Source organism: Heterodontus francisci, chromosome 8 (genome assembly GCF_036365525.1).
Source record: "Heterodontus francisci isolate sHetFra1 chromosome 8, sHetFra1.hap1, whole genome shotgun sequence".
Taxonomy (NCBI): domain Eukaryota; kingdom Metazoa; phylum Chordata; class Chondrichthyes; order Heterodontiformes; family Heterodontidae; genus Heterodontus; species Heterodontus francisci.
This window is the reverse complement of record NC_090378.1, coordinates 25,164,180-25,187,872: the sequence shown is the minus strand read 5'-3', so window position 1 is coordinate 25,187,872 and position 23,693 is coordinate 25,164,180. Positions and strand designations below refer to the sequence as shown.

The 23,693-nt window shown below is 44.0% G+C and overlaps 1 protein-coding gene across 1 annotated transcript in view; it reads right to left on the bottom strand.

The window, feature by feature from the left end:
* Positions 1 to 23,693, bottom strand: part of abcd3a (ATP-binding cassette, sub-family D (ALD), member 3a) — a 101,994-nt gene that overhangs the window by 52,872 nt on the left and 25,429 nt on the right. Inside the window, exons 4-6 of the mRNA XM_068036827.1 lie at positions 7,790 to 7,878; positions 3,922 to 3,991; positions 3,569 to 3,666 (exon numbers count right to left, since the gene is read on the bottom strand). Coding sequence (XP_067892928.1) covers positions 3,569 to 3,666; positions 3,922 to 3,991; positions 7,790 to 7,878 — 257 coding nt within the window. The remainder of the gene's footprint in view (positions 1 to 3,568; positions 3,667 to 3,921; positions 3,992 to 7,789; positions 7,879 to 23,693) is intronic.

Genomic DNA, 23,693 nt, shown 5'->3' with positions numbered 1-23,693 from the left:
TTTGTTTGCCCCAAGGCAAACAAGGGGTTTGGGGTTTACTTTCCCTTCAGACACAAAACCCTGATAACTTTTCCTGCACTGGCCGCAGTAAGCTTCCTGGGTTGCATTCTTACTGCATTTAAAGCGACAGCTTGTTCTGTGTTTTCCATCAGGGTCCTGTCTTCACTGAGCGGGTGTGCCCTGATTAACCCTACCAGTTTTCCCTTTAGTTTCCAGCAGTCAGCTTTTAAATGCACTGCCTTATTACAATGGAAGCACACTGGTCTCCGAGTCTCACGCTTGCTCACAGCCTCTTCCTTTTTGGCTGGAAGAGTGCCCCCTGTGTCTCCTGCTTTCCTTTCTCTTCCAGGACTGCCTGGGTGGATATCAACCTTCCCATCCTTTGTCCTTTTCAGATTTAGTCATAGAGTTATACAGCACAGAAACAGGCCCTTCGGCCCATCGTGTCTGTGCTGGCCATCAAGCTATTCTAGTCCCATTTTCCAGCACTTGGCCTGTAGCCTTGTACGCTATGGCGTTTCAAGTGCTCATCTAAATACTTCTTAAATGTTGTGAGGGTTCCTGCCTCTACCACCTCTTCAGGCAGTGTATTCCAGATTCCAACCATCCTCTGGGTGAAAATTTTTTCCTCAAATCCCCATTGTGGGGTGATTAGGAAAAGTTCTCTCCTGGGAAACCAACTTATAAATTAAAGCAAATTCATCAGCCAGAATGGCTGCTGCCAGGCTCCCTGAACCCGCTGCTCCTCCACATGGGTCTTTATTGAGAAGAGGAGAGAGTTTTTAAATTCCTCTGACAGAATTACTTCTCTGAGAGTCTCATAGCTGAGCTGTATTTTTAAAGCCCTCAGCCACTGGTCAAAAGCCAGCTGCTTACTTCTTTCAAACTCCAGATAAGTTTGATTAGCTTGCTTTTTGAGGGTTCTAAACTTTTTGTGATAGACTTCGGGTACTAATTCATATGCCCCAAGGATAGAATTTTTGGTCAGTTCATAATTTGATGAACTCTCATCTGGCAATAAGGAATAAACCTCATGGGATTTTCCAATTAGCTTGCTCTGTATTAAAAGAGACCAGGTCTCAGCTGGCCTTTTTAGCAGCCTTGCCAGTTGCTCAAAAGAGACGTAAAATTCTTCTACACCTTCCTCACTGAATTTTAGAATTAATTGAGCGAGTTTTAGCAATTTTGTACCAGCCCTGAATTATGCTCCTCCGTATTGGCCATGCTTTCACTGGGGTTACTCTGCGCCCCCCTAGTTAACTCAAGCCGCATCAACTCTCTTTCTTTGCATTCTTTTCGAAATATTCTTTCTCTCTTTCTCTCTCTCCCTGTCTTCTAATTCAAGTTTCCTTTGTTCCAAGTGTAGCTTTGCCAGCAGTACCCTGTCTAGATCTGCTTCTAACACTGCTTCTGCATCTTCAGATTCAAGAGAAAAATGGTTGGCCACTAGTCTTAGGAGTTCAGACTTCCTAGCCTTGCCACAAACAGTGATCCCACACTGCTCGCCATTCTTCTCAGCTCCTCCCAAGTTACTTCATCCTGGCTTGGAGAACTACTAGCTTCAGTTGCAGACACGTTAGTATTCAATCACATACAACCACAAGAAAACCCGATTTGAAATTTGCTCTTTTTGATTGGGAACAATTTGGCTTCCCACTTCCAAGTTCACTCGTTTGTCTGTGAGTAAAAGTCTGCATGCCAGCACCCAAACTTCTGTTACAACCAGGTGAGAAAGGTGTCGAGGGGTCGTTTCAGCCTTCACCTGGTCTTACTGTAACAGGGCTTAATTTTAAACATACTGCATTTTGAGCTCCCCATTTGGTGAATCCTTGTTCACAGCTTTCCAATTAGAAGGCAAAGAAATTAGCATAAACAGGCTTTCTTAGGTTTAAAGAAGAAAAGTGAAATTTATTAAACCTAATTAAACTTCTAATTGGGTTAATGCCTGCAGATACATGCAGCGCCCATGCTAGCATGCATACACGATACACACATGCAATTAGGGACAGAAAAGAGAAGAAAAAATAAAATGAAGAGGTTTGAGGCAGTCTCTAAAGTGTGTTTCTTGTTACTGCTTCTGTGTTTCTAGCTCGACGTAGAGTCCTTGATTGTAGACAGCTCTTACTTTTCATTGGGGCCCTGTATTCTTCTTAAACCTTGTTCACTGTAGGAGACTTCTCTCTCTTGATGTTCATATGCTTTCAATCATTTCCGAAGCTGGTGAGAGCACGATAAGAGCAATCAGGAGAGAGGTGTTCTCAGTCCAGGAGAAAACAGCTTTCTGATTTTCAATTCCCTGTTGGAAGTTCAAATTCAAAAAACTCCAACAGTCAGCCAGCCATGTGTCCAAACCAGTCCAACCATGTCTGTTTGTGTATTCGGCCATCTTAGCAGTTAACCTGGAATGCTAGCCTTTCCACCTTCAACGTCTGGTAATCAAAAGTCCATTGTGGATTAAATTGGAGCAGGGAATGGTCCCTTTCTCCTTCGAAGTACTATCTGTGGACATGCTAATGTCTCTCTCCAGCCAAAGTCTCCAATTGTTTTTTTAAAGCAAGTTCTTTCTTCACCATCAGCAGTTTAAAATCAACGTTCATGTGGTGAAATTAATTTTCCTCATTCTTGGCAGGTGGGGGGGGGGGGGGGGGCTTGCCTGACACTTCCCACAGAGATTTGGGCACATGCGTCTGCTCATTAAGCTTGCATAACTACATTTTGCCCTGTCCTTCAAAATCAGAGCTTATATCTTTAATCCCGTCTCCTCCAGAACCCACCAATTACTAAAAATTTTAAATGCAATTTTAACAAACCCTGCCTGGCGGGAACAGGACGGATGGGGAGGGGGGCTTAAAATGGTGTATTAGGCCGTATTGCAATCACACTGGCCATCATTTTAACTGCTCATCGCAGTCAGGTGGCGGAGGCGCTTACTGGAAGCAGATAGCAGCCTCATGAATTAATGCAAATCCAGGTCCTAGTATATCAATGGAATCCTGCTTGCATTTTAACCCAGGCCTGACTGAGGAAGCTGGAATGGCTTTCCCTCTAGGTGAAAGCAGGTCAAGGGGTTGTCTAGATGGATGAAGAGGTCCTGCAAGGTAAGTGAAAATCTTTCCTTTGTAGCAGCTTCCCTGCTCAGGGACTTCCAGCAGGCTCCTCAGAATACTTTGAGCAGGTGGAAAGAAAGTAAAATTGCAGCTTGCCTTGTCTTCAGACCTTCCAGAGACCTCTTTCCGAATGACGTGTCTTCTTTCTGGCAAATCTTCTTTTGGTACTGGCTTCAGGCGCCCTGAACTTCCTTTCCGACCCGTCAAATAGCTGCTACTTTATCCCCCCCACCCCCGCTTCTTCAGGCAGCCAGATAGCTGTTCTAAATTAATTTAAATAATATTGTTGTTTGATAACGAGCAAACAGGATGATACCATATTCAAACTTGAGGCCCATGTATATTTCATCTTTAATTCTAACATAGTCAGAATATACAGACAAGACTATCTTTTTTCTGATTTCTCAGTAACTATACACATTCATTATACCATACTATATTGTTCCAATAGACAGACTTACTTTAAGTACTCCTCATACAGGTAAGTGGTGAGTCTTACTCTGAATTGAAGTTTTAGTTGATTCAAGCCAAACTTCAGGAAATTATTTATCAGAGATATCTGAAGTGATATAAATTACAAATTAGTATCAATACAAAACAGAATTTAAGAAGCACAATTTTTGTTTTTTACTAACAAGAGTATCTTAATAGAAATACTCATCCAACTTTAATTTGTAACCTCTACAACTGATCGATTTACAAGGTAAACAGTATATTAGGTAATGCAGATACTGCATGTACCCACATAAGACTATCAATTCAGTATTAGCTATCTAAAACTGCTGATATAACAAATAACATAAAACAAACTTACAGCTGGCATTGTGGCAACAAAGTTGAATAAGTATCTCTTGAAATCTTTGGTGCTCCGACCAATAATTGCACTGCAAACCATGACATGCATAGAGACTGAGATCAGAGACAAAATTATGCAATGCAAGCTTGATCAAAATACATGTGTACTTTCACTCCAAATACTCCTAGAAAAAGCCTTTAAATAAAATATATGAGGATCCTCAGCCACACTCATCTGCCTGCACTGTTCTTTCATCATGTTGCTTTCAAGCTCCCCACAGAACAACCCTTGAACGATCTCAACAGGAAGTACATCCACTCACTCAATGTACAGCTGGTGTGTAACAACATGCAGAGGATCCTACTGGTCAACGCTAGCTATACTGTAAGTTGTCACTATGCATTCAGCTTTCGAAATCTGGCCTACCAAGAATTTTTCAGGGGAAAAACATGTAAGCAGATGGCTTCTAAGTGACAAAGCTTAAACCCTGTTACCAAAGATAATGACCCGAGGTGTGGTTTGGCTATCCAGCCTTTATGAAGGCTGCATTCTAATTTCTATGCATTCCAGCAGAGTACACCTGTTTTAAATGGAATTTGTACCAATTACAACTCTGATAGATAGTCAAATGAGCTGATTCAGAAAACTCTGCTGTAAGTAATAAAAACAAGAAATGCTGGAACCACTCAGCAGGTCTGGCAGCAACTGTGGAAAGAGAAGCAGAGTTAACGTTTCGGGTCAGTGACCCTTCTTCGGAACTGACAAATATTAGAAATGTCACAGGTTATAAGCAAGTGAGGCGGGGGTGGGGCAAGAGATAACAAAGGAGGTGTAGATTGGACAAGGCCACTTAGCTGGCCAAAAGGTCATGGAGCAAAGGCAAACAATATGATAATGGTGTGTTGAAAGACAAAGCATTAGTACAGATAGGGTGTTAACGGACTGAAGATTGAACAGCAGCAAGTACGAACATGAAAAAAAACCAGTGGGTAAGCAAACTGAACAAACTAAGATGAAATGAAATAAACTTTTTTTAAAAATTGGAAAAAATGTAAAAATGAAAAAATAACTAAAAATAAAAGTAAAATGAGGGGCCCGTCATGCTCTGAAATTATTGAACTCATTGTTCTGTCCGGCAGGCTGTAGTGTGCCTAATCGGTAAATGAGATGCTTTCCTCGAGCTTGCATTGATGTTCACTGGAACACTGCAGCAATCCCAGGACAGAGATGTGAGCATGAGAGCAGGGGGGAATGTTGAAATGGCAAACAACCGGAAGCTCAGGGTCCTGCTTGCGGACAGAGCGGAGGTGTTCTGCAAAGCGGTCACCCAGTCTGCGCTTGGTCTCCCCAATGTAGAGGAGATCACATTGTGAGCAGCGAATACAGTATACTACATTGAAAGAAGTACAAGTAAATCGCTGCTTCACCTGAAAGGAGTATTTGGGGCCTGGGATAGTGAGGAGAGAGGAGGTAAATGGGCAGGTATTAAACTTCCTGCGATTGCAGGGGAAGGTGCCATGGGACGGGGACGAGGTGGTGGGGGTAATGGAGGAGAGGACCAGGGTGTCGCAGAGGGAACGATCCCTTCGGAATGCTGACAGGGGGAGGGAGGGGAAGATGCGTTTGTTAGTGGCATCACGCTGGAGGTGGCGGAAATGGCGGAGGATGACCCTTTGGATATGGAGGCTGATGGGGTGGAAAGTGAGGACAAGGGGAACCCTGTCATGGTTCTGGGAGGGAGGGGAAGGGGTGAGGGTAAAGGTGCGGGAAATGGGCCGGTTAAGGGCCCTGTCAACAACAGTGGGGGGGGAATCCTCAGTTGAGAAAAACGGAGGTCATTTCAGAAGCACCGTCATGGAAGGTAGCATCATCAGAGCAGCTGCGTCGGAGACGGAGAAACTGGGAGAATGGAATGGAGTCCTTATAGGAGGTAGGGTGAGAAGAAGCGTAGTCGAGGTAGCTGTGGGAGTCGGTGGGCTTATAATGGATATTAGTAGACAACCTATCCCCAGAGATGGAGACAGAGAAGTCGAGGAAGGGAAGGGAAGTTTATTTAGAGATACAGCACTGAAACAGGCCCTTCGGCCCACCGAGTCTGTGCCGACCAACAACCACCCATTTATACGAACCCTACAGTAATCCCATATTCCCTACCACCTACCTACACTAGGGGCAATTTACAACAGCCAATTTACCTATCACCTGCAAGTCTTTGGCTGTGGGAGGAAACCGGAGCACCCGGCGAAAACCCACGCGGTCACACGGAGAACTTGCAAACTCCACACAGGCAGTACCCAGAATTGAACCTGGGTCCCTGGAGCTGTGAGGCTGCGGTGCTAACCACTGCGCCACTGTGCCAGTGATGGACCATGTAAACATGAGAGAAGGGTGGAAATTGGAAGCAAAGTTGATAAAGTTTTCCAGTTCTGGGCGGGAGCAGGAAACAGCACCGATACAGTCATCAATGTACCAGAAAAAGAGTTGGGGGAGGGGGCCTGAGTAGGACTGGAACAAAGAATGCTCGACATATCCCACAAAAAGACAGGAATAACTAGGACCCATGCAGGTCCTAGCAACACCTTTTACTTGAAGGAAGTGAGTGGAGTTGAAGGAGAAGTTGTTCAATGTGAGAACAAGTTCAGCCAGGCGGAGGAGGGTGGATGTGGATGGGGACTGGTTGGGTCTCTGTTCAAGGAAGAAGCGGAGAGCCCTCAAACCATCCTGGTGGGGGATGGACGTATAGAGCGATTGGACGTCCATAGTGAAGAGGTGGTGGTTGGGACCAGGAAACTGGAAATTGTCAAAATGACGTAGGGCGTCAGAAGGATCACGGATGTAGATGGGAACAGACTGGACCAGCGGAGAAAAGATCCCCTTCAATCGCAGGAGGTGTAATACCTGCCCATTTACCTCCTCTCTCCTCACTATCCCAGGCCCCAAACACTCCTTTCAGGTGAAGCAGCGATTTACTTGTACTTCTTTCAATGTAGTATACTGTATTCGCTGCTCACAATGTGATCTCCTCTACACTGGGAAGACCAAGCGCAGACTGGGTGACCGCTTTGCGGAACACTTCCGCTCAGTCCGCAAGCAGGACCCTGAGCTTCCGGTTGCTTGCCATTTCAACACTCCCCCCTGCTCACATCTCTGTCCTGGGATTGCTGCAGTGTTCCAGTGAACATCAACGCATGCTCGAGGAACAGCATCTCATTTACCGAATTGGCTCACTACAGCCTGCCGGAGTTCAATAATTTCAGAGCATGACGGGCCCCCCATTTTACTTTTATTTTTTAGTTATTTTTTCTTTTTTAAATTTTTTACCATTTTTGTTTTAAGTTTATTTCATTTCATCTTAGTTTGTTCAGTTTGCTTACCCACTTTTTCTTTCATGTTTGTACTTGCTGCTGTTCAATCTTCAGTCCGTTAACACCCTATCTGTACTAATGCTTTGTCTTTCAACACACCATTAACATATTGTTTGCCTTTGCTCCATGACCTTTTGGTCAGCTATGTGGTCTTGTCCAATCTACACCTGCTCCTTTGTTATCTCTTGCCCCACCCCCGCCTCACTTGCTTATAACCTGTGACATTTCTAATATTTGTCAGTTCCGAAGAAGCGTCACTGACCCGAAACGTTAACTCTGCTGTAAGTACCTCTCCAGACCACAATTGGGTGAAAATGGTTTTCCATCGGTGCAAAAGCAGCACAACTCACCCATGGAAATTCATCCCCATCTCCTTTATACAGCTCTACCCTCCCAACTGAGAAGAACCTGGATTTAGGAACAATACTGAAGTTTCTTGCTGTGAAAATTCTCATTCCTGTTGTTCCTATATCTATATGCAGATATTGAGATATAATGAACAGTGAGATCTGTAAACATACCTTTCAATCATGGTCCCATTTTGAATCATCCAGACATCACAGTAGGTTCGAGCAACAAGCATTACCGCAATGAGAATCAGATATGCAGTCTAGAATGAGAAAAACAAGTATTTAAACATGTTTACCAGATTCACAAAAGACATATTCCCCTCTAATAGTTGCAAAGGTTCATTTCATCATTGTTTGACTATTTCTATCTTACAAATGCATGCCACTGTAGCACGTTGGTACCACAGAGGACACAGTTTCTCCTCTGATTCCTCACCTTGCAACAATGAGATACCAAGAACAGGCCATTTGGGAGGAAGGAGAAAAGGAAAGAAAAATAACCACAGTCCACAGGCTAGCAACTAATTTGAAAACCCCACTGGCAAATGGTTTGGGGAACATTCTCCATTCATCCCTCTTGGCTAGGGAAATGCACACAGTATGGGAGAAAATCAAAGAGCAGGGAAAATTCATTTACACTGTATCAAAACTTTGTAATAGAAGCACACATCGATGTATTATTGTGAATACTATATACCATGACAATATGAAAGGCACAATTCAAATGGTGGCTCCTCATCAGAGCCCTTTCCTATCCTGAGTGGCGTGAAACAGGGCTGTGTTCTCGCACCCACACTTTTTGGGATTTTCTTCTCCCTGCTGCTTTCACATGCGTTCAAGTCCTCTGAAGAAGGAATTTTCCTCCACACAAGATCAGGGGGCAGGTTGTTCAACCTTGCCCGTCTAAGAGCGAAGTCCAAAGTACGGAAAGTCCTCATCAGGGAAATCTTCTTTGCTGACGATGCTGCTTTAACATCTCACACTGAAGAGTGCCTGCAGAGTCTCATCGAAAGGTTTGCGGCTGCCTGCAATGAATTTGGCCTAACCATCAGCCTCAAGAAAACGAACATCATGGGGCAGGAAGTCAGAAATGCTCCATCCATCAATATTGGCGACCACGCTCTGGAAGTGGTTCAAGAGTTCACCTACCTAGGCTCAACTATCACCAGTAACCTGTCTCTAGATGCAGAAATTAACAAGCGCATGGGAAAGGCTTCCACTGCTATGTCCAGACTGGCCAAGAGAGTGTGGGAAAATGGCGCACTGACACGGAACACAAAAGTCCGAGTGTATCAGGCCTGTGTCCTCAGTACCTTGCTCTATGGCAGCGAGGCCTGGACAACATATGTCAGCCAAGAGCGACGTCTCAATTCATTCCATCTTCGCTGTCTCCGGAGAATACTTGGCATCAGGTTGCAGGACCGTATCTCCAACACAGAAGTCCTCGAGGCGGCCAACATCCCCAGCTTATACACACTACTGAGTCAGCGGCGCTTGAGATGGCTTGGCCATGTGAGCCGCATGGAAGATGGCAGGATCCCCAAAGACACATTGTACAGCGAGCTCACCACTGGTATCAGACCCACCGGCCGTCCATGTCTCCGCTTTAAAGACATCTGCAAACGCGACATGAAATCCTGTGACATTGATCACAAGTCGTGGGAGTCAGTTGCCAGCGTTCGCCAGAGCTGGCGGGCAGCCATAAAGGTGGGGCTAAAGTGTGGCGAGTCGAAGAGACTTAGTAGTTGGCAGGAAAAAAGACAGAGGCGCAAGGGGAGAGCCAACTGTTTAACAGCCCCGACAAACAAATTTCTCTGCAGCACCTGTGGAAGAGCCTGTCACTCGAGAATTGGCCTTTATAGCCACTCCAGGCGCTGCTTCACAAACCACTGACCACCTCCAGGCGCTTATCCATTGTCTCTCGACATAAGGAGGCCAAAGAAGAAGAAGAAGAAGAACTCTATATATATATATATTATATATATATATATATATATATATATATATATATATGTATGTATATATATATATGTGTTTGTGGATAAATCAATGGAATTTCTATAGGACGGGATCAATACCCCATCGTAGGATTCATCGGTAAATGCGCAACGGGCAGTATTGAACTAAACAGACCAGGATGATCTCCTTGATCTGAGCTGGGATAGCTGATTGCAGTTTTAGGCGAGGCAATACAATAAACCTAGTGTAAAGAGTACCGCAAATGGAAAAAAAACATCCACAGTTACTGCTCCCTCGTCAGCTTTCAGTAATTCTGCTCAAAGATGCATGTGAATGTAGAGTGAAAACAAATTCAGGCTCAGCTGTGAATTTTTGACTCGCAAGAACAATAGGGCAGCAACATTAGTGGATTTTAACTACCCCAATATTAACTCGGATAGTTTCAGTGTGAAAGAAATTGAGGGAGCAGAATTCTTGAGGTGCATTCAGGAGAACTTTTTTTGGCCAGTATATAGCAAGTCCAACAAGAGAGGGCGCAGTTTTAGACTTAGTTTTAGGAAATGAAGATGGACAGGTGGAAGGAGTGGCAGTGGGAGAGCATTTTGGTGGTAGTGTTCGTAATTCAGTCAGTTTTAACACAATTATGGAAAAGGATAGAAATAGAACAGGAGTTAGTGTTCTCAATTGGGGCAAGGTCAATTTTACTAAACTCAGGAGTGATTTAGTGAAAGTGGACTGGAAACAGGGACTTGAAGGTAGATCAGTCAGAAAAGTGGGAGGCATTCAAACGAGATTCAACGGGTTCAGAGTAAACATGAACCCACAAAGAAAAAGGGTGAGACTGCCAAATCTAGAGCCCCATGCCTGTCAAGGAGCTTACAGGGTAAGATAAGGCAGAAAAGGAAAGCTTATGTCCGACACCGAGAGCTCAATACTACAGAAAGCCGAGAGGAATATAGAAAGTGGAGGGGTGAAATCAAAAAGGAAATTAAGAAAGCAAAGACAAGGCATGAAAGAATATTGGCAAGAAAAATCAAGGTGAACCCAAAGAAGTTTTATCAATACATTAAGAGTAAGAGGTTAACTAAGGAGAGAGTAGGGCCATGAAAGACCATAAGGTAACCTATGTGTCGGGGCGGAAGATGTGGGTATGGTTCTTAATGAATACTTTGCAACTGTCAACACAAAAGAGGGGGACGATGCAGATATTGTAGTTAAGGAGGAGTGTGAAGTATTGGATGTGATACACATGGGGAGGGAGAAAGTATTAATGGGACTAGCATCCTTGAAAGTTGATAAATCACCAGGGCCAGATAAAATGTACCCTAGGCTGTTAAAAGAAGCAAGAGAGGAAATAGCAGAAAGTCTGACCATCATTTTCCAGTCCTCACTGGATACAGGAGTGGTGCCAGAGGACTGAAGAACTGCTAACATTGTACCTCTGTTTAAAAAGGGAGTGAAGGATAGACCAAATAATTACAGGCCAGTCAGTCTAACCTCAGTAGTGGGCAAATTATTGGAATCTATTCTGAGAGACAGGATAAACTGTCACTTGGAAAGGCATAGATTAATCAAGGATAGTCAGCATGGATTTGTTAAGGGAAGATCTTGTTTGACCAACTTGATCGAATTTTTTGAAGTAACAAGTAAGATAGATGAGGGTAGTGCAGTTGATGTGGTCTAAATGGATTTTAGCCAAGCTTTTGACAAGGTCTCATATGGCAGACTGGTTAAAAAAGTAAAATCCCATGGGATCCAGGGAAATGCAGCAAGGTGGATACAAAATTGGCGCAGTGGCAGGAAACAAAGGGTAATTGTTGACAGGTGATTTAGCTTCCAGTGGTGTTCTGCAGGGCTCAGTACTGGGTCCCCTGCTTTCTGTGGTATAAATTAACGATTTGGATGTAAATGTAGGGGGCATGATCAAGAAGTTTGCAGACGACACAAAGATTGGCCGTGTGGTAGATAACGAGGAGGATAGATGTAGGCTGCAGGAAGATATTGATAGGCTGGTCAGATGGGCAGAAAAGTGGCAAATAGAATTCAACCTGGAGAAGTGTGAGGTGATGCATTTGGGGAGGTCAAATAAGGCAAAGGAATACATGGTAAATGGGAAAATACTGAGAAGTGGAGAGGAAGTGAGGGACCTTGGTGTGAATGTCCACAGATCCCTGAAGGTAGCAGGACAGGTCGATAAGGTGGTTAAGAAGGCATTTGGAATCCTTTCCTTTATTAGCCAAGGTATAGAATATAAGGGTAGGGAGGATATGCTGGAACTGTATCACTCATTGGTAGACCACAACTTGAGTACTGTGTGCAGTTCTGGCCACCTCATTACAGAAAGGACATAATTGCACTAGAAATGCTATAGAGGAGATTCATGAGGATGTTGCCAGAACTGGAAAAATGCAACTATGAGGAAAGATTGGATAGACTGGGGTTGTTCTCCTTGGAACAGAGAAGGCTGAGGGGACATTTGAATGAGATATACAAAATTGTGAAGGGCCTGGATAGAGTGGAGGTGAAGGGTCTATTCACCCTAGCAGAGAGGTCAGTGACGAGGGGGCATAGATTTAAAGTGATTGGTAGAAAAATTAGAGGGGAGATAAGGAAAAACGTTTTCACCCAGAGGGTGTTGGGGCTCTGGAACTCACTGCCTGAAAGGGTAGTTGAGGCAGAGACCCTCAACACATTCAAAAGGAGTGCACCTCAAGTGCCGTAATCTGCAGGGCTACGGATCAAATGCTGGAGGGTGGGATTAGAATAGGTGGATCCTTTTTCGACCGGCACAGACACGATGGGCCAAGTGGTCCCTTTCTGAGCCTTAAACTTTCTATGATTCTAACCCATGCTTCCCGAATAATGACCACTTCGACTGGAATAATGGACCAGGGAAACTGAATGCAGTTATTAATACTTCAGGTACAGTTCTGTGCCTGCATCCAGTGAACAGTACCATAAACATTAGTCACTACAGGAGAGAAGATTTTTGGAAAAAAACACGGATTAGGGGAGAGTTTGAAGTTTTCTTTTATTACCTTCAATATCTCCCTCTGGGTAACAGTTGTTCTTAGTTAAGGAAACTGTGACTCCATTATAGGTGTCAAGCAACCCCCCCCTCCACCTGCCAAGACTGAGGCACACATTATGTCGTCACATGAACTAAAATTGCAAGCCCTGACTGGAAGGACATTTGCATAGTACCAATGTTGAAACAATGGGGATCCAGCAGTTACTTCCCCAATACACAGAAGTGGTCAGACCAGCTTCAGTCACTTGACTAACTGGCTGTTGCAGAGAATTTGAACTTTCAACAAAAGATTTTGAAGAGACTGCTCCATACAAGGAGATAGTCACATGACTAACCTGCTGGCCAACCTGGGAGTTTTTTTGAATTTGAACTCCCAACAAAGGAATTGGAACAGACAGAAAGCTGTGTGCTCATGGAGTGAAGAAGGCTGTGCTCCTGGAACTGAAGCAGAACCCTCTCTGCCTGCCTCCATCTCTTCCCACAGAACTGAATCTTGTGAAAACACGTGAAACTCAAAGAGAAAATGGTTTCCTATATGAACAAGGTTTTAAGAAGACGAAAGGGCCTCAACGAAACGCAAGACCATTAACCTTCAATCAAGGACTACAACGATCTTGAGAAACAGTAACAAGATATTGCCTCAAACTGTTCTACTTACCTTTTCTTCTGCTCTTTTCTGTCCCTATCTGCATGTTTATATCGAGTGTGCATACTAGCGTGGGCGCGTCATATATCCGTAGGCGTATTAGAGTTTAAGTTTAAGGTTTAATAAATTTCATCATTCTTCTTTAAACCAAAGAAAGCCCGTTTGTGCTCATTTCTCTGCCTTACAATTGGAAGGTCGTGAGCAAGGATTCACAAAGGGGCAGCTCAAAACACTGTGTTTAAAATTAAACCATGCTATAACAAGACCAGGTAAAGACAGCAAAAGACCCCTAGACACATTTCTCACTTGGTTGTAACAAAAGGCTTTCACATTGCTTTCCCAAATGACTGCTGATGAGGAGGGTTCACAATAGCAATAAGGATTCAACAACACAAGAACGGTGGGCTGAAATTTATACTCCTGCTGCCAAAATTGGTGGCGGGGGAAAACAATGGTGACCCGTCCATGCGGACCGCTGCGATATTAAGTGCAGCGACTCATTTAAATAGCCGGGGTGGGCCGCTGCCATCCCCCTCCCTCCCCACTAATGGCGTGGAGGGGGAGGGCTGTTTGTCCCTGGCATTGGCATCAGCTGCCTGAGTGAAGGCGCTGATGCCATTTTTAAAGGGCTTCAAGCCCTATCGTTCAATTTAAATATTTAAAGAAACACTTAATTAAAAAAATTAAATACATTTGGGGCGGCACAGTGGTTAGCACCGTAGCCTCACAGCTCCAGCGACCCGGGTTCAGTTCTGGGTACTGCCTGTGCGGAGTTTGCAAGTTCTCCATGTGATCGCGTGGGTTTCCGCCGGGTGCTCCCGTTTCCTCCCACAGCCAAAGACTTGCAGGTCGATAGGTAAATTGGCCATTGTAAATTGCCCCTAGTGTAGGTAGGTGGTAGGAGAATGGTGAGGATGTGGTAGGGAATATCAGATTAGTATAAATGGGTGGTTGTTGGTCGGCACAGACTTAGTGGGCCGAAGGGCCTGTTACAGTACTCTATGACTATTTATTTTGCCCCCTCCCTTTCGTCCAATAATCTTAAATTAATTATTTGCCCTCTCCCCCACAAAACACTTACCTTGTCCACCTGACCTTCCCCCCGCCACCCTAAAGGCCTACTTGGGTCTGCAAAAAAAAACCCGACCCAAGCCCGACAGAACCACATCTTTCCAGCCCGAGTCCTTCCATTTTTTCCCGTGTCCGACCTGACCATCAGTTAACATACCTTCCATTTTTTACTTTGTTGCTGATCTGTACAAGCTTAAAATAACTGTAACAAAACCACCTTTCTAGTCCAAAAATTAACATTGGAGCCACTTATCTGTGATAGAACGTGCCCCCAGCCTGCACCACCCCCAACCCCTCCGCACTGAAAAAATTACCTTCTCCCCCCTCCCCACCAGTGTTTCGCCTTGGTTCCCTGGACAGGGATCCAAAGGCATGGGAGTGCCAGCCAGCAGCACAAAGATCGCACCGGGACAGATGGCGGGAACGTAGGTCTCATTAATTCATTAATTTTAATTTATTTAAATATTTAAATGGCAGTCTGGTCGCCGAGTGGGTGCTGCCAGTAGGCCTTGCCACCGCTGGCATTATCAGACCGGGCCTTCCCGGTGTCGGGGCGCGTGGCGGCCCTCTGCCGGAGGCATTTTCCAGCCCCCCACCCCGCCAAATCCCCCGATATCCGGGGGGGGTTTCTGTAAAAGTCATCTCATTATGTCTGGAGCAAGTAAAGGTCTCAGGTTTTCACCCCTACTCCAGTGTCCATATATTGTTATTCCATCTCTTTGTTTTAATCTCACCCTCATCACACCGCGACTTTAAGGAAAACTACCTCCCCAGATACAAAGGCAAATCAAACAGTACTATTACTATCTCTATAGATATTGATCCTGCTATTAAAAGCTGTAAATTAGTTTTGAAAATTTGTTCTACCCATCCACTATCCTGTGGGTACATATTTTTCTAATCTCACTAACCGTGCTCAAGGCTTGTGAATCTTCCTTGAGACTCAAGCTTCTTTTGAAAGTTAAACAGCTTGCTCATTTTAACATGTATCACATTTCTCCCCAGTTTTTTCACCAGTGAAAATGCTTGCATCAACCTTTTTCATAACTTAGTTGACGAAGGCTTGGAATAATTCCAGTTACTCTTTGTTGGACCTTCTTAATGCAGCTTGGTCTTTAATTATCACTCCGTTAGTAAAAATCATCTAACTTCTCTCTCTTTGCCCTAAACAGCCCCTGCCGACTGAGACCTGGACTTAATATGCTGCCTCAACTTGGTCATTATAAAGAAACTGTTAAGGTTTTGTTACAGGTCTACTTGAGATAAATGGACATGGACATGCCACTATATTGTAGTGGCATATAAACACAAAAGGTGCAACAGCACAGATCAACCATACAGCATACTCTGTCTGCAATACTTTGGCTCTGGATCAACAAAGCAGTTACAAACAATTTTAGGAGCAATTCCATTAATTAAAGCCTGCCGTTGGCACAATGCAACATCACCATAGAATCACTGCAGAGATAATTAAAATCATTTTAAAATCTACCAATATATTCCAAGATTTTTCCTGATTGGTGGATCAGTTAAAGAAAAAACAATTTCTTTGCAACTTTAAGATAAGAATTCTTCCTCTCCCCAGTGGATCCTGAGATGAGCATGCATTGTGCTAGTGACATATTGCATAATGTGCATGATGATGCAAAAGGTATGATGCAAATGGATCCCTCGACCAGACTTTCAATGCCAAACTCTGGAAGGGAATTTGAGACAAGATATTTACTGATATTGCTCATAGACTATTTAAAAACAAAAAGACAAACTGAAGTACTGATCATCCCAATCCCATGTAATCTCAAATATAACTGGAACTTTCAGAAAATTTTTTTTATTCATTCAGGGGATGTGGGCATCGCTGGCTAGGCCAGCATTTCTTGCCCATCTCTAATTACCCTTGAGAAGGTGGTGGGGAGCTGCCTTCTTGAATTGCTGCAGTGCTTAAGGTGTGGGTGCACCAACAGTGCTATTAGGAAGGGAGTTCCAGGATTTTGACCCAGCGACAGTGAAGGAATGGCGATATAGTTCCAAATCAGGATGGTGTGTGGCTTGGAGGGGAACTTGCAGGTGGTGGTGTTCCCATGCATCTGCTGCCCTTGTCCTTCTAGATAGAGATCGCGGGGCTGGAAGATGCTGTCAAAAGGAGCTTTGGTGAGTTGCTGCACTGAATCTTGTAGATGGTACACACTGCTGCCACTGTGCGTTGGTGGTGGAGGAAGTGAATGTCGAAGGTGATGGACGGGGTGTCAATCAAGCGGGCTGCTTTGTCCTGGATGATATCGTGCTTCTTGCATGTTGTTGGAGCTGCACCTAACCAGGGAAGTGGAGAATCTTTCATCACACTCCTGACTTGTGCCTCGTAGATGGTGGACAGGCATTGGGAAGTCAGGAGGTGAGTTACTCGTCACATATTTCCCAGCCTGCTCTTGTAGCCACAGCATTGATGTGGCTGGTCCAGTTCAGTTTCTGATCAATGGTGACCCGAGGATGTTGATAGTGGGGGATTCAGCGATGGGAATGCCATTGGACGTCAAGGGGAGATGGTCAGATTCTCTCTTATTTGAGATCGTCATTGCCTGGCACTTGTGTGGCACGAATGCTACTTGCCACTTATCAGTACAAGCCTGGATGTTGTCCAGGTCTTGCTGCATCTGGATACGGGCTGCTTCAGTATCTGAAGGAGTCGTGAATGGTGCTGAACATTGTGCAGCGACATCCCCACTTCTAACATTATGATGGAGGGAAGGTCACTGATGAAGCAGCTGAAGATGGTTGAGCCGAGGACACTACCCTGAAGAACTCCTGCAGTAATTTCCTGGGACTGAAATGATTGACCTCCAACAACCACAACCATCTTCCTTTGTGCTAGGTATGACTCCAACCAGCGGAGAGTTTTCCTCCCGATTCCCACAGACTCCAATTTTGTTAGGACTCCTTGATGCCATACTCTGTCAAATGCTGCCGTGATGTCAAGGGCACTCTCACCTCACCATGTCAAAGTAGAAAAGAACTTAATAGGTGGGTAACTCAAGTAAGTATACTTTGCACATTCCAAAGTCTGAAAAAATAAGAATGCTAGAGTACATGACCAGTTTAAATGATACAGAGTACACAACAAGCTAAAATCATCTGGCATGCATGATAAGGTAAATGTACACAATAAGGAAAAATTGGATAAAATATGCATGCTGGCCAAAACTTTTGTAAGTGCCACTGAAGCCCATAAAAGTGGTGTCTGTCAGCTGTGTAAATATACATAGTATTACTACAGCACAGAAACAGGCCATTCGGCTCAACAGGACCATGCCGATGATTAACTGTGTATTGTTAATCACTTGAAGTTCACTGAAGTTCAAAATAAAATTGATTTTCTCTAAATTAGCCCTTTAATTTCCCCCTCCCCAACTTTTTAATGCTAAGAATAAAACCTATAAAACACTAAGGGGCCTAAATTGGATTGCCCCCAAAAACAGGATCAGGAATCATGATGCATGATTATCCCACGTCTTCAATATAATGCAGACAGCATGACTGTTGTGTGCAGCCAATGATAACCATGCTGTCCAATGGCTGCATGCATCTGCAAGTTACGAACCAGAGTACTACTTGTTAAAATCCAGCTATTATAAATGAACAAGTAACTTATCATAAACTAACATTTAGCTTTATTAGAACCCTTTTTTGTAGTGTGATTAAAATGGAAAAACTTAGGGCACAGTAAAGACAAGATGTCAAGGTAGAGGGATTCTGGGAGATTATGTCAAGTTTTAAAATGCTTACTTGCAGTAAAAGGTGAGACCTTGAGAGCAGACATTGAAAACAGCTTCTGTGTAGATTTCTCTCATAATGAGATAGGAACCTCGGAATGTAAAAGCATCGAGATAAAGTAGTCAACACAAAGGGGTACTACTTGCGCAAATCACAACCATCACAAAATGATCCTTGGTTAATGAAGAACGGCATTCTTTAATACAAGACTAATCACTGATTGGTAGAGGAGAGGGTTAATTGGAAATCTGGCAGGATAAAAGAAGTCTTGTCTTTGACACTGTCCAGCAGAGAATTTTCAGACAAGAGACGAGAGAGACACTGAACAAAAACTTGAAGACCAAAAGCTGCAAGAGAAAGAATTGTGCACTCTGCCGTCCAGTCTCTAATACAGGTAATATCTGTATTAGGCTGTGAACCACTGCCTGAGTTTGTGACTACGGTTTATCTGAAAACTTAACAAACTTGTCTTTACTTTTATCGCAATAAAGTCGATTCACAACAACCTTTCACAGAATCACTGAATAATACAGTGCAAAAGAGGCCTTTCGGCCCATCGAGTCTGCACTGATGCATTAAAGACACCTGACCTGTCTACCTAATCCCATTTGCCAGCACTTGGCCCATAGCCTTGAATGTTATGACATGCCAAGTGCTCATCCAGGTACTCTTTAAAGGATGTGAGGCAACCTGCCTCTACCACCCTCCCAGGCATTCCAGACCGTCACCACCCTCTGGGTAAAAATGTTCTTCCTCAAATCCCCCTTAAACCTCCCGCCCCTCACCTTAAACTTGTGACCCCTCGTAACTGACCCTTCAACTAAGGGGAACAGCTGCTCCCTATCCACCCTGTCCATGCCCCTCATAATCTTGTACACCTCAATCAGGTCACCCCTCAGTCTTCTCTGCTCCAGCGAAAACAACCCAAGCCTATCCAACCTCTCTTCATAGCTTAAATGTTCCATCCCAGGCAACATCCTGGTGAATCGCCTCTGCACCCCCTCCAATGCAATCACATCCTTCCTATAATGTGGCGACCAGAATTGCACACAGTACTCCAGCTGTGGCCTTACCAAAGTTCTGTACAACTCCAACATGACCTCCCTGCTTTTGTAATCTATGCCTCGATTGATAAAGACAAGTGTCCCATATGCCTTTTTCACCACCCTATTAACCTGCCCTTCTGCCTTCAGAGATCTATGGACAAACACGCAAGGTCCCTTTGTTCCTCGGAACTTCCCAGAGTCAGGCCATTCATTGAATACTTCCGTGTCCCATTACTCCTTCCAAAGTGTATCACCTCACACTTTTCAGCGTTAAATTCCATCTGCCACTTTTCTGCCCATTTGACCATCCCGTCTATATCTTCCTATAACCTAAGACACTCCACCTCACTGTTAACCACTCGGCCAATCTTTGTGTCATCCGCGAACTTACTGATCCTACCCCCCCATATGGTCATCTATGTCGTTTATATAAATGACAAACAATAGGGGACCCAGCACAGATCCCTGTGGTACACCACTGGACATTGGCTTCCAGTCACTAAAACAGCCGTCTGTCATCACTCTCTGTCTCCTTCAGCTAAGCCAATTTTGAAGTCACCTTATCAAGTTACCTTGTATCCCATGTGCATTTGCTTTCTTGATATGTCTCCCATGTGGGAACCTTTGTATTGCCAAATTTGTTCCCACCATAGAAGGGGGTATAAAAAACCCCAACTCTTATCTAATCTTACACATCAACAGGGGACCCAAAATCGTAACTTTCCAACACTAATTAAAGCAAGCCTGCACTGCGTAAAGCTAGCCTGCACCTTTTAAAGTGCAGGTACATTGTGGTTGCATTAGGTGTTGGCAGTCGTGAAGGAACTGAAACTGGGAAACAGTGAAAAATAGCACATCATGGGAGAGAGCGGACTTCAAGATTTGGAGGCCTTTGTACAGGAGGTGTAAAGTATAGTTGTCCTGAAACCGCAAGGGCCTCAAGGCCCTCCAGTCACATGCTCAAAAGTGAATTGGAACAGATAGTCATGGAGATCAATGTAAGGAGTCAATTCCCGAGGACCTGGAGGCAGTGCCACAAGAAATTTAATGACCTCACACAAGAAGTCAAGGTCAGTGAATACATCTTCAAATGTCATATCCTAACAACAGCACCACTAGACTCAGACACTACTCAAATTACCAACAATCTTTATCAAACAGGATTCATACCCAACATTCATATGCTTCACCTCACCCTCTCACACACACAACTGCTGCAAGTCTCACACCTGCATCAATCAACTAAGACGCCACAATACTCAAACAGACTGCATCACACTCACTGATACACTTCCCTCTCTCTTGCAGGACAAGATGGTGAACAACTGGAAGCAACAGGAGCTGAGGAGTGTCAGTCATGGCTCAGTCGGTAGAACGCTCGCCTGAGTCAGTAAGCTGTGAGTTCAAGTCCCACTCCAGGACTGGAGCACATAAATCCAGGCTGACACTCCAGTGTGGTACTGAGGGAGTGCTGCACTGTTGGAGGTGCTGTTTTTTGGGTGAGATGTTAAACTGAGGCCCTGTCTGCCCTCTCAGGTAGATGTAAAAGATCCCACAGCAAAGGAGAGGAGCAGGCGGTTCTCCTCAGTGTCCTGGCCAATATTTATCCCTTCATTAAATCACAAAAAACAGACTATCTGGTCATTAGTATATTTCTGTTGGTGGAGCTTGCTGCATGCAAATTGGCTTCTGCATTTCCTAAATTACAATAAAGTACACAATTAGCTGTAAAGTGTTTTGGGACACTCTGTGGTCCTGAAATGCTCTATATAAATGCAGGTCTTTCTTTTTTTTCGAACTGGAGGAGGAGACAGGCATGCCTAATCCCCATGGAGGAGACAGTGCTGGCCATTATTAGGACACCCATTGCTGAGGCCGTGGCCAGAGCAGGGCTGAAACCATCGATGATCCCTTTACTTTTTTTTTTAGAAACATAGGAGCAGGAGTCGGACATTCAGTCCTTCGAGCTTGCGCCGCCATTCTAGATCATGGCTGATCGTCTACCTCAACCCCATATTTCCACACTTTCCCCATATCCCTTGATGTCATGAGTAACTAGAAATCTATTAATCTCTGTCTTGAACTTACTCAGTGACTGAGCTTCCACCACACTCTGGGGCAGAGAATTCCAAAGATGCACCATCCTGTGAGTGAAGACTTTCCACCTCATCTCAGTCCTAAATGGCTTTCCCTTTATTCTGAGATTGTGTTCCCAGTTCTGGGATGTGGACATCACTGGCAAGGGCAACAGATGTTGCCCATGAAAACTGAGTGGCTTGCTAGGCCATTTCAGAGGGCAGAAAAGAGTCAACCACATTGCTGTGGGTCTGGAGTCACAATAGGCCAGATCAGCAAGGATGGCCGATTTACTTCCCTAACGCACATTAGTGAACCAGATAGATTTTTACAACAATCGATGATAGTACCATAGCACCATTACTGAGACTAGCTTTCAATTCCAGATTTTATTAATTTATTGATTTTTTAAAATCAATTAATTGAATTTAAATTCCACCAGCTGATGTGGTGGCATTTGAACCCATGTCTCCAGGACATTAGCCTGAGCCTCTGGATTACAAATTCAGTAACATTACCACTTAAGACACCATCTCCCTTTAATCTCCCTTCCTTCTCACATCCCACTTACCCCTCATCACACATTTTCTGATTTACAGGCTGCAGATTTACAAGTTGGTTGCTTTCCCACCACCCCCTGCTCCTCCTCTCTCTTCCAGCAGCTTGTCCTGCTCTGTGTGGTCTCTGTTCCTTCTCCATGTTATGCTACATGTTAAGGGGAAAGTGCACACATGTCTGGGAGCAACTGGCTTGTGCAGGTCAGCAAAAACTCCTCGTGTACCTGCCACACCATTCCCTATAGAATTTTGCAACTTGAAACAACTATAAAAAGCACCAAACACTTGTAGAATCATAGCAAAAGCCAGAAGAAATCAAGCAGCAACTAACCTGTAAGTAGCTGATGATTCCTTTCAATAGCACTGAAGGGGTGGGGTGGGGGTTGATCCTTCCTGCTGCTTAACGGGGAGTGTTGAACTCCAAAATGACACCTCTGATGTCAAATCAGTATGATGTCATGATCAGCCTTCCCAGCATACTTCTAATGGGTGTTCACTACATGCATGTGAAGTATTTCATTTTGGAGCTCTATGGGCACTTGTAACCCCCAAAAAACAGATGCTGATGAGCCCAATTTCTTATCTAAATGTTTTTAAATCAACAAAAAAAATGACTAAGTATCTTAGTTATACAAAACTGTTAGTAGTAATTAAACTGATACAAAAATATGTGAGGTGCTTTTTCCAACATTTTCCAATGGAGGTAGGAGGCACTAGGAAATTAGGGATATAAGTAAAAGAGAGAGGTAGTTGTATGGAAGAGCTATTCAATTTATTACCATTCCAGGAAACACAAATTTATTTGAGATTTAACAAAATGGCATTTTACAGAAGTTTTATTTTCAAGTGAATAAAGTGGCGCAGTGGTTAGCACCGCAGCCTCACAGCTCCAGGGACCCGGGTTCAATTCTGGGTACTGCCTGTGCGGAGTTTGCAAGTTCTCCCTGTGACCACGTGGGTTTTCGCCGGGTGCTCCAGTTTCCTCCCACAGCCAAAGACTTGGTAAATTGGCCATTGTAAATTGCCCCTAGTATAGGTAGGTGGTAGGGAATATGGGATTACTGTAGAGTTAGTATAAATGGGTAGTTGTTGGTCGGCACAGACTCGGTGGGCCAAAGGGCCTGTTTCAGTGCTGCATCTCTAAATAAATAAAGATGTTGGAAATTTTTAGACAATCCTAAATCATGGATTAAGTTTATAAGCATCCTGGCAAATGCTCTGATTTTCAACAATGAAAAGATTGTACACATCAGGCAAGTTTTTGGATGGTGCAACTGCTGCACATAGATTAGCAACTACAAATAAAGCATTATTTTTACAGCATTGTCATGTTTTGTAATTTCAGTTTATGTTGCCATGGGAAACATTTGCATATTATATGCTAAAATGCTACTACTGAGCTAAACTTAGTTCTCAGAGGATTACATTCACAGCAAAGCAGGACTTAGAGGTATAGATCAAATTTCAGGCGGGTTGTCTGAAACAGTGTGCTAGAAACGATGGAGGTTCGTTTGACATTCCATTCATTGTTCACAATTATTGTTGCTGTGACAACTCTATTCATCAGAACTCAGTAAGGGTTATTTGCAAATAAAGCCACTAGTGGGATAGTTCGCTTGACTTAAAACTGAAAATGTAGTCAAGCTTTTAAAAACAGAGAAAGCTACAAAATCTGGAGACAGGTCAAGTAGCAAAGGGCTGTAAGACAAATGGAATAGAGGAGAGAGAAGTTAGAAAATGAACAAAGTCACGCAAGATGGCCACTCAAGTAGCGTTAAATTGTTGTCGGTTCCGTGCCCATCTTACCCGGAACTCCATGTTTGTATCCCCTCCTGTCAGGTTTCTGCACCTGCCACAATATCAAAATGGCTCTTACGAAAGTCACAAATGGCACAGGTGACTGCGACAAAGGTAAACTATC